General features: G+C 34.1%; 1 protein-coding gene across 3 annotated transcripts; it reads right to left on the reverse strand.

The window, feature by feature from the left end:
• Window positions 1-2,731: 2,731 nt before the first annotated feature.
• LOC130730048 (probable mediator of RNA polymerase II transcription subunit 26b) lies at window positions 2,732-7,037 on the reverse strand. Of its 3 annotated transcripts, none has more exons than XM_057581929.1 (10): window positions 6,863-7,037; window positions 5,663-6,276; window positions 5,365-5,433; window positions 5,159-5,241; window positions 4,532-4,590; window positions 4,300-4,430; window positions 4,159-4,186; window positions 3,721-4,043; window positions 3,563-3,644; window positions 2,732-3,346 (listed from the first exon to the last, which is right to left on the reverse strand). In XM_057581929.1, the coding sequence occupies exons 2-10, from the start codon at window positions 6,110-6,112 to the stop codon at window positions 3,231-3,233; spliced, it is 1,341 nt and encodes a 446-aa protein (XP_057437912.1). In that variant the 5' UTR covers window positions 6,113-6,276; window positions 6,863-7,037; the 3' UTR covers window positions 2,732-3,230. The 3 variants fall into 3 exon arrangements, with proteins under 3 accessions (XP_057437912.1, XP_057437911.1, XP_057437913.1); XM_057581928.1 differs by having other exon boundaries at window positions 6,790-7,037; XM_057581930.1 differs by lacking the exon at window positions 6,863-7,037 and adding an exon at window positions 6,523-6,759.
• Window positions 7,038-13,030: the final 5,993 nt, after the last annotated feature.

A 13,030-nucleotide genomic window follows, 5' to 3' on the forward strand; every position in this document is an offset into this window, starting at 1 on the left:
GGTTTTTATATGTTTGGTTGGGTTTTTGCATGATATGTTTTGTTGGTTTGGTACCCATGTTGAGAGGGATATTTCTCAATACTTTTTATCAATTTTTTTCTTTATAAAAACAATTCTTAGCTTTTATCACTTGAAAATATATGTTGTTATTTATTTTAGTCTTTATCGTCAAGTTTTGCTTATGTAGCTCACAGGAAGATAATCTACCATTCTTATTAATTTGGAGTGTTTGTATCTGATCTGAGACTGCATGTCCCACCCATATATACAACCAATGCCCACCTGATGCTTCTCACGTTCTTAAAGGAATGATTTTGAAATCAGATAACAGTCTAGGTGACTTATGTATATAGGTGGATCTCATAATGCCCAATCAGATAAATATCCAATAGAAAAGGTGAGTAATTATTCAATGAACCACATAAACAAAACTTTACAATAGAGACTAAAATGATCAAGTGCATATTTTTAATGATTAAAAACAAAGAAATATTTTTTCAGATACTAAAACAATAGTTTTTATATTTTTAAAGGCCAAAAACATATTTAAGTCTTTTCGACCCGGGTTCCGTAAGAGCAAGTCATAATTGAGAAAAATCGTTCATTCACAACCACTGATGAAGGATTCCTCGCAAAGTTAAGGATTCTCGAAAAAATATCTTTTTTTGATTACATCGGAAATAATCCGGCAAAAGGGGGATTGTTTAGAGCGGGTTCAATGGATTCTTCACTTCTTTTTCTCATTCAAACCCGTGCATGAGACTTTCATCTCGCACGACTCCTAAGTTCTTCTTTCTTTCTTCAACAATTTCTGATTTCTAGTGGACCTCTCAGTAGAATTCAAACCTAGATGAAGTTTTGACCATCATTTAGAGAAAAAAAAAACGATCGGCTCTTGTAGGGTTCCCAAAAAATTCTTTGATTTCTCCACCATTTCATATGAGCAAAGCAGATCTATCATTCGATGAGAGTTAAGATATAATATGGAGGAGAGGAAAGCTAGTTTGAGTCATTGAATTGCAAGTAATTCTGTAAGTAGTAATTCTGTGGGAAGAAAAACTTTAACTTGCTAAGAATGAAGATTCATTCTCTGGCCGGAAAGTCTTCTTGCATCTATCATTGAAGGAAAGGTTGTTAGCCCTCGGCTCCTAAAAAAAATGGGATTGGTTCTTCCAAAAAGAGATGCCTCTATATTGAAGAGACAGTTGTCGCACTTGGAAAAAGAAACTCGAGTCATAACATTTCTACTAGTGCTTAGGTGGGCTCATTCTGAATCCGAAACAAACTAAATATTAACTTTATTTAAAAAAATATTATAGTACATCGTACCTTGCATCTATTTAAAAAGAGTTCGCAGATTAACTCACGTGAGATTTGAGGTCGTTTATGTAAATATAACTCTCTTGAATACTTGGTAGTCAATATTTGATCTAAAATAATCATATCAGATAAGAACAAAATTACCCCATCATACATGCTATTTAAACTCTTAACAAATCCAAGAGACGGAATAATTTTCTTACAATGTTTATGGTAGTAAAATATTTTAAAAAAAAATGGAAAACGATGTTAGGAAACGTTTTTGTGCATGCAGTTGATCAGGCAGCGTCACAGAAAATATAGAGCAAACAATGCAAAGGATATTAACTAAGTGAACAACAAATAAACAAACAATACATAGACGAAGTTAGAGAGAAAGATGTGGTCAAAATGGACAGCTATAATTATTGTTGTGTAGCATAGCATTGTTGAGTAGAGTTTTGTGACACACGCAATACAATGAACAGAGCATATGGTTAGAACATTGGTTAGCAAAAAAGAAAGAAAAAAAAAGAAATAAAGAAGAAGAAGAAGAAAGTCAAGCCGACATTAAAAAAAATAAAAATCCTCCAACTTTCACATGTTCCCTCTCTTTCAATAGTCATGGTCATAATCATATTCATACCATCCAATTTCCTCTCTCTCTTTCTTTCTTGTTTTCTTACTTTCTTTGAGATAGAGGAGAGTGTGGAATATTCAACAATCGCAAATTGTCCAATGCCATGCATCAAGGGTCACCCTTCATCCTTATTCTTCATAATTCATATATGCTATTCTTCTAACATTACCAAATCCCAAAAAGAATAAAATAAGAGCAGAAGAATATTTGATTTTATTTGACTTGGACTAACTTTAATTAGTTAGGACGAATGAAAATATGCTTAGAAGTTAGAACTTAGAAGTCATAAACTAATTGTACTAAATTAATAAATTTCAGAGTAAAAAATCATCACTGAACATAAGCCAAGCAATATTATATTTATTCTTACTATAAAGTAGAAGAACCATATATTTTATTATCTTTTTACATATACTCTCACACACATCAACATAAAAAGATGAATGAAATTCTTTCTACAAATTGAATTGAAAATTCATTCATATTACATTAGATGCCAAGCAATATTATATTTATTCTTACTATAAAGTAGAAGAACCAAATATTTTATTATCTTTTTACATATACTCTCACACACATCAACATAAAAAGATGAATGAAATTCTTTCTACAAATTGAATTGAAAATTCATTCATATTACATTTAACTAATATCCAAACACACTGAATTTGTTCCATAAATTCCAAAGTCAACAAATACTGCAGTGAAATAATCTTTATTAAACCACAAGATGATTATATTAGTAACATAAATATTACAAGTAACTATATGGTATAACATAAAACTTGATAGTGGAACAATTCCATGCTTTTGTGGATAATTCTTATTGATATAAACGTGATTACATAATCAAGGATTATACAACAGGCCATCAAGATAGTGACACATGCACATACTAAGTTATATGAGGCCCAAGTATGTATCAGTATATGTAACAAAAAGAACATGTACTGAAAGTCTGAAACAATGGAGATCTCTATCAACAATCATTCCAAGTCCGAGGTTGAGTTACATGTCAAGATCCTCTCCAAATCCAATCTTGGATTAACAAAAATTCCTATGTACTCGATATCTTATTTTAGGAAATAAACAGTTTTCAATTTACTTCCCTGTCAATCAAAATAGCTCTTCAATCCAAGAAACAATGTTGAATGGATTTGTTATTTTCCTAGGGTAAGGGGGTCATAAATTTTCAATCCAATAGCAGTTATCACCCTTCTTCCTACAACATTGTGAAGAGGAGAAGCTTAGAAAGGTTGCAAAGTCTTCGTGTCTTCCCGAATGAACAACTCTATTTTCGTCCCCATTGCCTATGATTTCCAGATTTGAAATGAGGATTCCGGTGTGCAATCGCTTGCTTGGGAAGATCATTCAATTCCATAACTTGTATAGTTCTCTGCCTCTTAGCTGCAAATAAGAATGGTATGGCACTTTCATCAATTAGCTATGAGTTCAACAAAAACAATGTGTTTTACAAATTTAGTGTCCAAAGCTCTAAGTTCCAAAAGTCCACAAGTAAAATCCAACATCTTAGAGAAAGAGAATTAACTTTGAAGATTCATTAGGAATGCAGAAATAAGAACATGGGGTAAAGACATAGATTTTGAAAAAGGAATGACTAACCATTTTCAGCTTGTTGATAGCGCTCTTGAAGTTTCCTCTTAGTGGCTTCTAGCTTCGCAGCATCATCTGAACATTTAGATTTCTGAAAGAGAAGAAATTAGATGTTAGAGAGACCTCATAAGCCTAAAAATTTGATGCACAAAGAGGGTTTTCCATACATTTTGCTGAACAATGGGAGGCCTCCTTGTGATTGTATTGTTCTCTATTTTTTGCTGCACTGCCATCTTTGGCTCATCGCTGGCTTTTCTCTGCATATTTGATTTTGGTGGTCTGCCAGGGCCCGAATCAGCGGTTACTGGTTTATTTAACCTCACAGAAGCCTCATTTTTCTTCGCTTGCTGACTCTTCGTGTCCTTTGCAGTGAATGTGAAGGCTGTTTCATTGGAAGCTTGAACTTTCCTCTTTTCTACAACTTGATTGTCCATAGCCGGCTTTCGGCCATTTTCACGGTTCTTGTTGAATTGCCCACTTTGTCGAGGATCTGAAAAAACATTCCCCATTCACAACCGTCAATCTAAGATGCGGGGAATTCAAATACAGAACCGGACAGCGAAAGCTAGGAAGACAAAGTATAAGAAATTGTTAAGTCAACTCACTTCCATCATCATCCATGCCATCAAAGAACTTTACAGCATCAAGATAATATGACACCCAACAAACGACAAGAAGTCAGTTTCTAAATATCAAAACATGCACAAAAAGTAAGTTTGATAAAGTGTGAAAGGACAAGCAAATACCTGTGAGAGTTCCATTGAACCAGCTTGAGTAACAAAGAAGGCCCCTTCATCCAAAGGAGGTGATGGAAGTCCTTCTTCTTCATCGTCATCAACAACAGATGGATTCACTGAATCTGGTGTACCTTCTGAAGCTACAAACGTTCAGCAAAGTCAATTAATTTTAAAAACAGATAAAAACAGCAGCAAACTTATCATGATTGGTACCACAAGAAGCCAGAGAAAACTTTTCTACCTGCAATAACTGTTGTTGTTGTAGCATTGACCCACTCATCTACCATTTCTTTCCAACCACTACAAAGTTGAAAAAGAAAAGTTTAGCATACAAGGTTAGAACCAAATTAAACAGATTCAGCATTTCAACTGGTACATTAATACGAACGAAAACAATAATAGCTGACATTCAAGCAGAGGAGATATGCTCTGAAAAGCATGGTTTATACTGAACCAAAATTGCCCGTAAGACATTCACCTATTTAAAGGTCCTAAACTAAGTTAAATAAGCATTACATTTGAGCATCAAGGACACATGATTAACTACGAAAGAGGTCTGGACTAACTAAATCTAATAACTGAAAACCATGATCATGGAGCAAAAAAACAGTCTAATTAGTTGAGGATAGTTAATCTTGGTAAATTATATGACATGATGAAAGTCAATCATAGATGTTCAGTGAATTGTGCGGACCTTTATTTGCACACACAATACAAGAATACCAACCACTAATTAGAACTAAAACAGCTGGTAACAAGCCTTTTCTTTGGACCATGTATACAGAAGATAAACAGGCTCATTTATCTTCTATGAGACAAAGCAAAGATATATAGATGAAAAAACTATCAAGGGCAAACTGATTCATACATGATAAGAGTCCGAGCAAGTTGACGAATATCCTGTGATCCATGTTTCCTGAGAGGATTGACAGCCTTTCCAATCTCAGTTGCCTGGCAAAGTTCAATTCTGAAAGTTAGAGGACTAGCTAAAGAGGGCACTGCAAAAGGCAAACAAATTGCCCAAAAGCATGGAAGGTACATGGAATCAGTTACAAGGAATGATTCAATTCAAACCTTTAAACGATCCACAGTGAGTTCCATCAGCTGAAGTCTCCTCAGTGAATCAAATATCACAGAGTCACTCTGTTAGAACATGAAACAAAGCATGAATTAGGAACCATAGGACACAGAAGAACTCATCCTTCAAAGAAAAACTCAAATGCCACCCATTGAAAAGCACCACATAAAGTCACAAACCTATCCTTCCCAAAATCTCATCAAACATCCAATTAAATTGCTATTCCAATAAGCAAGGATTGTTGTAGTATTCAAAGAAGAAAGAAATAGAAAAGAAAAGATTGAGATAATATACCGCTTCTTCAGAGCTAAGCAGAAGTTCTTTGATCCTCAAAACCTCTTCAAGATACTGAGACTCTTCTTCAATCTCATCAGTCAAAGCCTCAGCTTCACCAAAGCTATAAATGCTATCCGGGTTCATGTTCATCTCTCCATGATCATCTCCACTAGCATCATTAGCCTTGCTCTCTTTGCTTGCCCCAGCTTCAATCTTACAACCTCCATCATCATGATCATCATCATCTTCACCACCATCACCAGCAACAGCTAACTCCACCCGATCACACCCCAAACAACGAGTCAACTTGCAAGAGAAGAGCCTCTCTGCAATCCAATCCCTTCTCAATCTGAACTCCTTGGGGCAATCAGAAGCAGCCACAATGATCGCATGATCAATTATATCAAATATGTCCGAATTCGCAGACCGAAAGTAACTCCTCCACTGATCCAGTGACCCAGACTTCATGATTGTAACCCAAAAAACCACAAACCCAGATCAATCTAGCAAGAGCTGGATCCACAAACAGATGCAAAAATGAATTCTATCAATCACCCACGATTCCAAATTGGATTTTGTCTCATGGGCACTGTCCTTGAACAACCAATGTCAACCAAAGAATCACTTTATCCCTGAAGAACACAGCAATGATGAACGGTGAAAAGGGTGAGCGATGATCAATCAAGAAACAACCAATCAATGGTGAAACTTTGCAAATATATTATCTTTTTTTAATTATATTTCATGGGGTGTCTCTGTTTTGTCAAGATTTGATTGGATCAATGTTCGGCAAAAGGGAATGAATGAATGAAATTCAGAGAGAGGTTTTGGTAATAACCGAAACCAGAAACAAGAAAGAAACCAAAACTGAAACGCACGTATGCATATTACAACAACAACAACAAACAACGTTTGTTTCTGTTGTTGTTTCAGATGATTCTAGCGTTGAAGAACCAAAACCTCAGGGGAAGGAAGAAAGAAAGAACCCTTTCTCCCTCCAATTTTTTTCTTTCTCTAACACAAAAAAATTGTAAAAAAAAGGGAACCAGATAGAAAGAAGCGAAATTTAAGGGAAAATAGGACACCCCAAAATTGAACCAGAAGAAAAGTCTCAACAATCTTTGCTATCTCAATAACCTATCTACCTATTCAGTTTGTTGTAGTAGTTTCTTGAATGTCTAAGCAATGTTGCACTTTTCAGGCAAATAGTAGTAATACCAGGTGCCTATGAAAACTTGGTTCTTGATGTTCCCAAAACCACTCTCCTTGAAAACTTGAAAGAAGGAGAGAGAAGAGAAGGGGAATTGAAGGTGTTGCAAATAGTGGTCTCTTTTGGCTGTGTTTGACTTTGTTAAAAATCAGCAAATAAAAGGAAGAAAAATAGAAGAGAGTGATGATGCCATGATGGTGTGTGTGTTCTCTTTGCACTCTTTTTCTCTCCCTAAAACCTAATTATTTTACCAAAAAGTTATAGTACAACTAATAGATGGTTAGACTGAGTTCGATACATGAATAATGCGTATGAAAAATGATTTGTTGAAGATGCTACTCACTTAATATGATATTGAAGTATGATGAAATTAGTTTTTTGGTCCTCGATTAAGAAACTTTGTGCATAAAAACCTAAGTAATATATCACAATTGATAGATATTTTGATTCTTTAAACATTTGGTTGAGAATTTAAACCTGAGTAATGTGTATGAAAAATGATTTGCTAAAAGATACTTATCCATTTGATGTGATCTCAGATTTTTTATAGGATTAATTTTATTGTCGGCGGTTGGGATAACCTAATTTTTTTAGGTTTTAATTTGATTTGATATTCAACAATTTGAAGGAAAAATTAAAAGAGTGTCGCATGAAATTATAAATAATAAAGAAAAAGTAGGTTTTTTTTTTTTGATAGGCAAGAAAAAGTAGGTAGTGAATGTGGTACGATATAGATAGGGTCGAGGAAGCGGTTCTGAGTAAGCGAGTTACGTGTGGGGCCTAGGGGATCCACATGAGTTTGTTATTTTGGATTATAATCCTTCTCTAATATTTTGGATATTTGATATTATCTTGTGAAAGTAAAAGAAAATATGTAAATCCCGTCAAAAAGGAGATTTAAATGTGATTGTGTAAGGATTTTGATATATGATAGATAGAGATTTCATAAGATAAAGTTTAATTTTATAAATCGAATATAATTAATTTGAGTAGCACGCAACGTCAATTAGGGAAATCCTTCATTTATGCATATGTTTACTTGATGGGAAAGGTATTAAATAGAGAAATAATTAGGTAGATTTGAACACAGATTTTGTAAGTTGGATGATTTGTAGGACAATAACTTCTCTTGATTAAATCATTTTATTTAATCCTCCCCTACACATCCTCCAACTTCCTTAATTGATAGACTATTAACTGTATGGTGATTTATAGGATGATATGATATTTCCAACAAATTTTGATTCACCATTCCTTTTCTGATCATTTCAAAAAAAAAAAAAATACCACTCCTTTTCTTATTTTTTTTGGTATTTTTGATTTGAATGAGTGAAAAAATCCAATTTCAATTTGTGGTTCATATATTATATGCTTAAATATTTTACTAATTAAAATGATTTTTTACATGTAAATATATTATTCAAACTGCACCAAAAAAATATATTATTCAAAAATATTTTCCTCTTGTAACCAAAAGAAATATTATTCAAAAATCAAAATAGAAGTATAATATATAATCATAATGATAAATAATATATTGTATTCATATAATTTCTATTTATATATTAATATTTCTTAAAATTAGTTATGGAATGAAAATTATGACATATGATAAGTATCTTATGGGGAAATAAGTTATAATTATTTCTCAAATGTTATTTATTATTTAAATTTATTAATTAATAAAAACGGTAAATTATCAATTAGCATATTATTGAGAAATAGTACACATTAGAAAAAAAAATTCTTTTACGGATGTGGTCCTATTTGTGAAATAATTGCATGTCTTCTTGACAAAAATTGTGAAATTTAAAATTGTGCTTTCATTTTATGGGTTTAACTTGCTTAGACCAACACCTGAAAGATCACGCGCTTATCACTACGCCAAAACCAATTGGTGTTACTGAGAGCGCAACGTTATTTCCTTATAGCGTAGCAGACAGCGCCCCATTTCGAACGCTACCTAGCAGGTAAGGTGCTGGCCCACCTGGACCCAACAATCCCCCAGCACCTGCCAGCCAAACTAGCTGCACAGCATGCCTTCCGTGGGATTCGAACACAGGACCTAGCTCTGATACCAATTGAAGGATCACGCGCTTACCACTACACCAAAACCAATTGGTGTTAATGAGGGCGCAACGTTATTTCCTTATAGCGTAGCAGACAGTGCCCCGTTTCAAACGCTACCTAGCAGGCAGGGTGCTGGCCCACCTGGTCCCAACAACACCTTATTGTTAAAGTGGTATTTTTGATGGCGTTGTTTAATTACTGGTTTACTCCTATAATGTGATTAAAATATTTGGAATTTTAAAAAGGCTAATAACAAATGTACTTTTTCATTTTTTAAATGATAATTGTGGATTTAGGTGGAAGGTGAAATGGTTGAGGAGACACATAGAAATGGGTAGGTGGTGTTGAAGAAGTTGACGTGTTGTTATTTGGAAGTGAGATCGTGCAATTACAAAAAGCAAATTTTATGGTGGCGGCGTCACAGCACCGTCAACCAAGGTTTTCTATTTTCAATCCGTTTTTTTGTCCCAAACTTTTTTGTAACTTTTTTGTCCCAAACTTATTTCTTAGATTTTTTATGAATGTAACCTTTTTAAATATGATTAGCTATGTGAAATCTATGGTGTCACCCTAAAAAGTTGCACCCATGCCCTCCTGTGCCAAAACTTTGATAAAAGGGGGTTATAGGTATATACGATTTTACATCATTTGATATATTAGTTTTTTAAATGAGTGGTTCAGATGCTCTACCGGTAACCAGTTGGTTAAGTCTTGGAGCAATTTTATGAAAACTACAATAAAGTTCTCTAACTCTTTCTCCTTCACAATTCCAGTCCTTCAAGTTCCCTTTGCCCCTCAGCACCTCCTACGTCTCCTCCACCGCTACCCAAGCCCTTCATCGTCATCCTCTCCCATGAGTCGTGACCATTATCTTCAATCGTGCCACCACCTCTGTCCAATGACACTGATTTCGATTCCAACGAGAGCTAGCCATGAACAATGACTGTAGAGGGTGAAGAAGAACAGATTTGGGTGGGAGATGACGGAGGCCAAACAAACATAAAAGATCTGGGGACGGAGATGATGGCGGCGGAGGCCAGACATACCTCGAATCCTTCACTGCTCGTACAACTCGCGACGAGGCCAAAGGGTGAAGAACCACGCTATCACCTTCGCGTCATGACCGTCGAACCTGCGCTATTCTGAAGTCGTCGATGCCTCCACCTCCACCATCCAACTTTGCGAACGCAGATCCCAATCCCTCTGACACTCCGCACCGGAGTCGTCGTTGCCTACACCTCTACCATCGAGCTTTGCGAACGCAGAACCCATTCCCTCTGCCACACCACACCGGAGTCGCATAAGCTCCGACCTTCGCTTGCACCGTCTTCCCTGCCGGAATTCCCTCTCTCCCTCTCGTCCCCCCACCCCTCCTCTCTGTACTAGCGACATAAAATCCCCAACCTGTTTCCAAATATTTTTTCCCTAATTCAGATCTAATCCTGAAAGTCTTACATAATTTGATTTAAGCACAATAGTGCTAGTGACAGAAACAGATTATTGTAGGTCGAAATTGGGGGACACCGATGACCCCATTTTAAAGGGTAACACCATAAACGACACCGATTAGCTCACCTGAAATGAAATGTATGCAAAAATTAAGACACATAATTACTCTGTCAATTGTAGCAACAAAAAAAAAACACTTAATAACTAATTATTATTTTTTTGACAAAGAGGTTTTTGATATCTATCTATTTAAAAAAGAGTTAACGTAAATAAGTTTATTTTTTCATTAAGAAAAAACGTTAATAATTTTCATATGATACTTATTTAGAATTTATTATTTTATTTTTTCAGGAGTTTCTGATGGGTTATCTCCACCGCGCCGCTCACAACGTGCTTTAGGGGGATTTTTGGGAAGTCGAAGAATTTTGTTTAGGAGAGCAACCTTGCAGGGCAGAGCGTAGCTGAGGTGAAAACAAGGAGGGAGAAGGATTAGATTTGAGTTCTGCGTGCCAAGTAAGCAGAGAAACCGGTAAAAAGATGAAACTCAAACGGTTTTATAAGTTAAAAGAATGGAAAACAACAAAAATTTTGTTTAAGGACGGAAACTAATTTCTCGCTATAGTTCTAACCCTATATATGAAAACTAAAGGGTATAAATTATTGGATAATGTTCGTTTTTTAAGAAATTTATAATTATATATCTCACATCAGAACAATGCGAAAACTATCCTTTCAAAAAAATGCTAAAACTATATGAAGAATTAAATCCATTTGGTATCTTACAAAGATTTATAATTGCTCAAATATGTGGGAATATTATTGGAATATTTGTAGGAGGACGTATCATTGCTCAAATATTTTATTACTATCTCCATTCCGTAACTTTTACTATTTTTTCAATCAACAAGTTTTCATCAATGGACCGTCAAAAAAAAAAAGATTTCATGAATTGAGATAGTTTTTTGATTTTCAAACTGATTTTCCAGCTTAATGAATTCCATCTTTACCTTAAAAAAGGGACAGTATTTTGATTTAAAAAACCCTCATTCATATCTCATCCATCTCACTTATCTTTTCTAAGTTCCCACTTCCCACAACTATAATCCATTTCGGGTTTATTGGATTTTGTAGGAGGTTATTTAGTAGAAAATACACTAAATAAATATATAAATTATCAATGAATATTGTATATGTTTTAAATAACAAAAAATTATTTAAATATAATATTCATTCTTTTATAGTACTAAATTTATCTATTATTGAATTAACAGGGATATCTCTCTCATTACATACAACTAATTAATTTATGTGGAGGTCATCTTCGATCTTTTTGCGAAGCAAGTCTTAACAATTTTCATTACAGAAAAAACTCGCTTTGTAGATGTTGTTGAAATAGAAAGTACGTATAAATCTATCGACAAGTAAAAATATTGTTGTTTTTCCATTTTCAATTAACCCTCATATAAACTACACATTTTTTCATATATTGAACTCTTGGAAATCATCTGAATGATAATATTTTAGCTGAGAGAGTAAATTCCTTTTTTACAGCTCATAAAATTAATCTGCATAAAATTTATCAACAAGCTTACACATTTTCTCATTATCAAATGATTTAAAAAATTTCTTAGAATCTAAAGTTAAACTAAGTATAAGAAACTATACTACCGCAACATGACATGATGACAACATCAAATCTTCTATTTAATTCAGATAATTGCAAATTAAATGCAAAATAAAAAATATGTATTTTATACTAATGTTCCATATTTCCATCTAGTTTCCTATGACGATAATTTCTCATAAAATAGGGGGTCGTCAAGTGAACAATTGTAATAACAACTACAAAATCGGGAGGAATTAACAATAATTTTTTTTTATATGGAGCAACATATAATTGAAAAAAATAATTAATTTCTCAGGGGTGTAACCCCTATCGGACCCAATTCGCCTAGATACACCTCTACCTCTAAGTGCTCTCCAACCTTTCAAAGAGACCTAAAATATTGGTTTTGTCAGCTTTAGTACTAAAATATTGGTTTGAGCCTTAGAGAAAATATTACTTTCAAGTTTCAAGGGTTGAACTATTGACATTTCTCAACGTTCTAACGCTGCCGAATTCTACCTCCCAATGTTATTGTAGCTTTCACCTCGGAGAATTTTTCATTGATCCGACCTTTTATAATGAATTTTCACATGTTTTGAACAAAGTATATATTAAAATTTCAGCCTAATGCAAAGGTGATATGGATCCAATGTCGAAATTCTTGAATAACTACTCTACGATATTTCAATGTGACAATGTTGGAAATGGCGTCACTGGTGCAACTTTTAGCTCGCAACGTACAAGATAAACAAAAAAATTGTATGTTTTTATAGGTAAATCAGTAAATGTTAGTTGTTAATTAGTGTGTACCTATACTAGTCAATACATTTTTATTAGTATTTATAAAAATATTATATATTAAAGAGGGAGTTTAATTTTGATGCACCGACGGTGTAAAGTTTTTTTACACCATCAACCAATCAGATTTTAAGGATGTGAGAAAATCTCTCTTTTCATTTAATTTCATTAATTGACGTGACATATCCTTAAAATCTGATTGGTTGACGGTGTAAAAAAAATTTACAACGTCGTCGGTGCATCAAACTTTTTC

The sequence above is a fragment of the Lotus japonicus genome, chromosome 1, assembly GCF_012489685.1.
Source record: "Lotus japonicus ecotype B-129 chromosome 1, LjGifu_v1.2".
In the NCBI taxonomy this organism is placed as follows: Eukaryota; Viridiplantae; Streptophyta; class Magnoliopsida; order Fabales; family Fabaceae; genus Lotus; species Lotus japonicus.

What these genes read in the sequence shown, in the direction of transcription:
- LOC130730048 (XM_057581929.1), bottom strand. Translation starts at nt 6,112, where the DNA reads ATGAAGTCTGGGTCACTGGATCAGTGGAGGAGTTACTTTCGGTCTGCG. An exon ending in TGCTTAGCTCTGAAGAAGCG is followed by an intron (nt 5,434 to 5,662) that starts GTATATTATCTC and finishes ATGTTCTAACAG; the next exon opens with AGTGACTCTGTGATATTTGA. An exon ending in TGGCATGGATGATGATGGAA is followed by an intron (nt 4,044 to 4,158) that starts GTGAGTTGACTT and finishes ATGTTTTTTCAG; the next exon opens with ATCCTCGACAAAGTGGGCAA.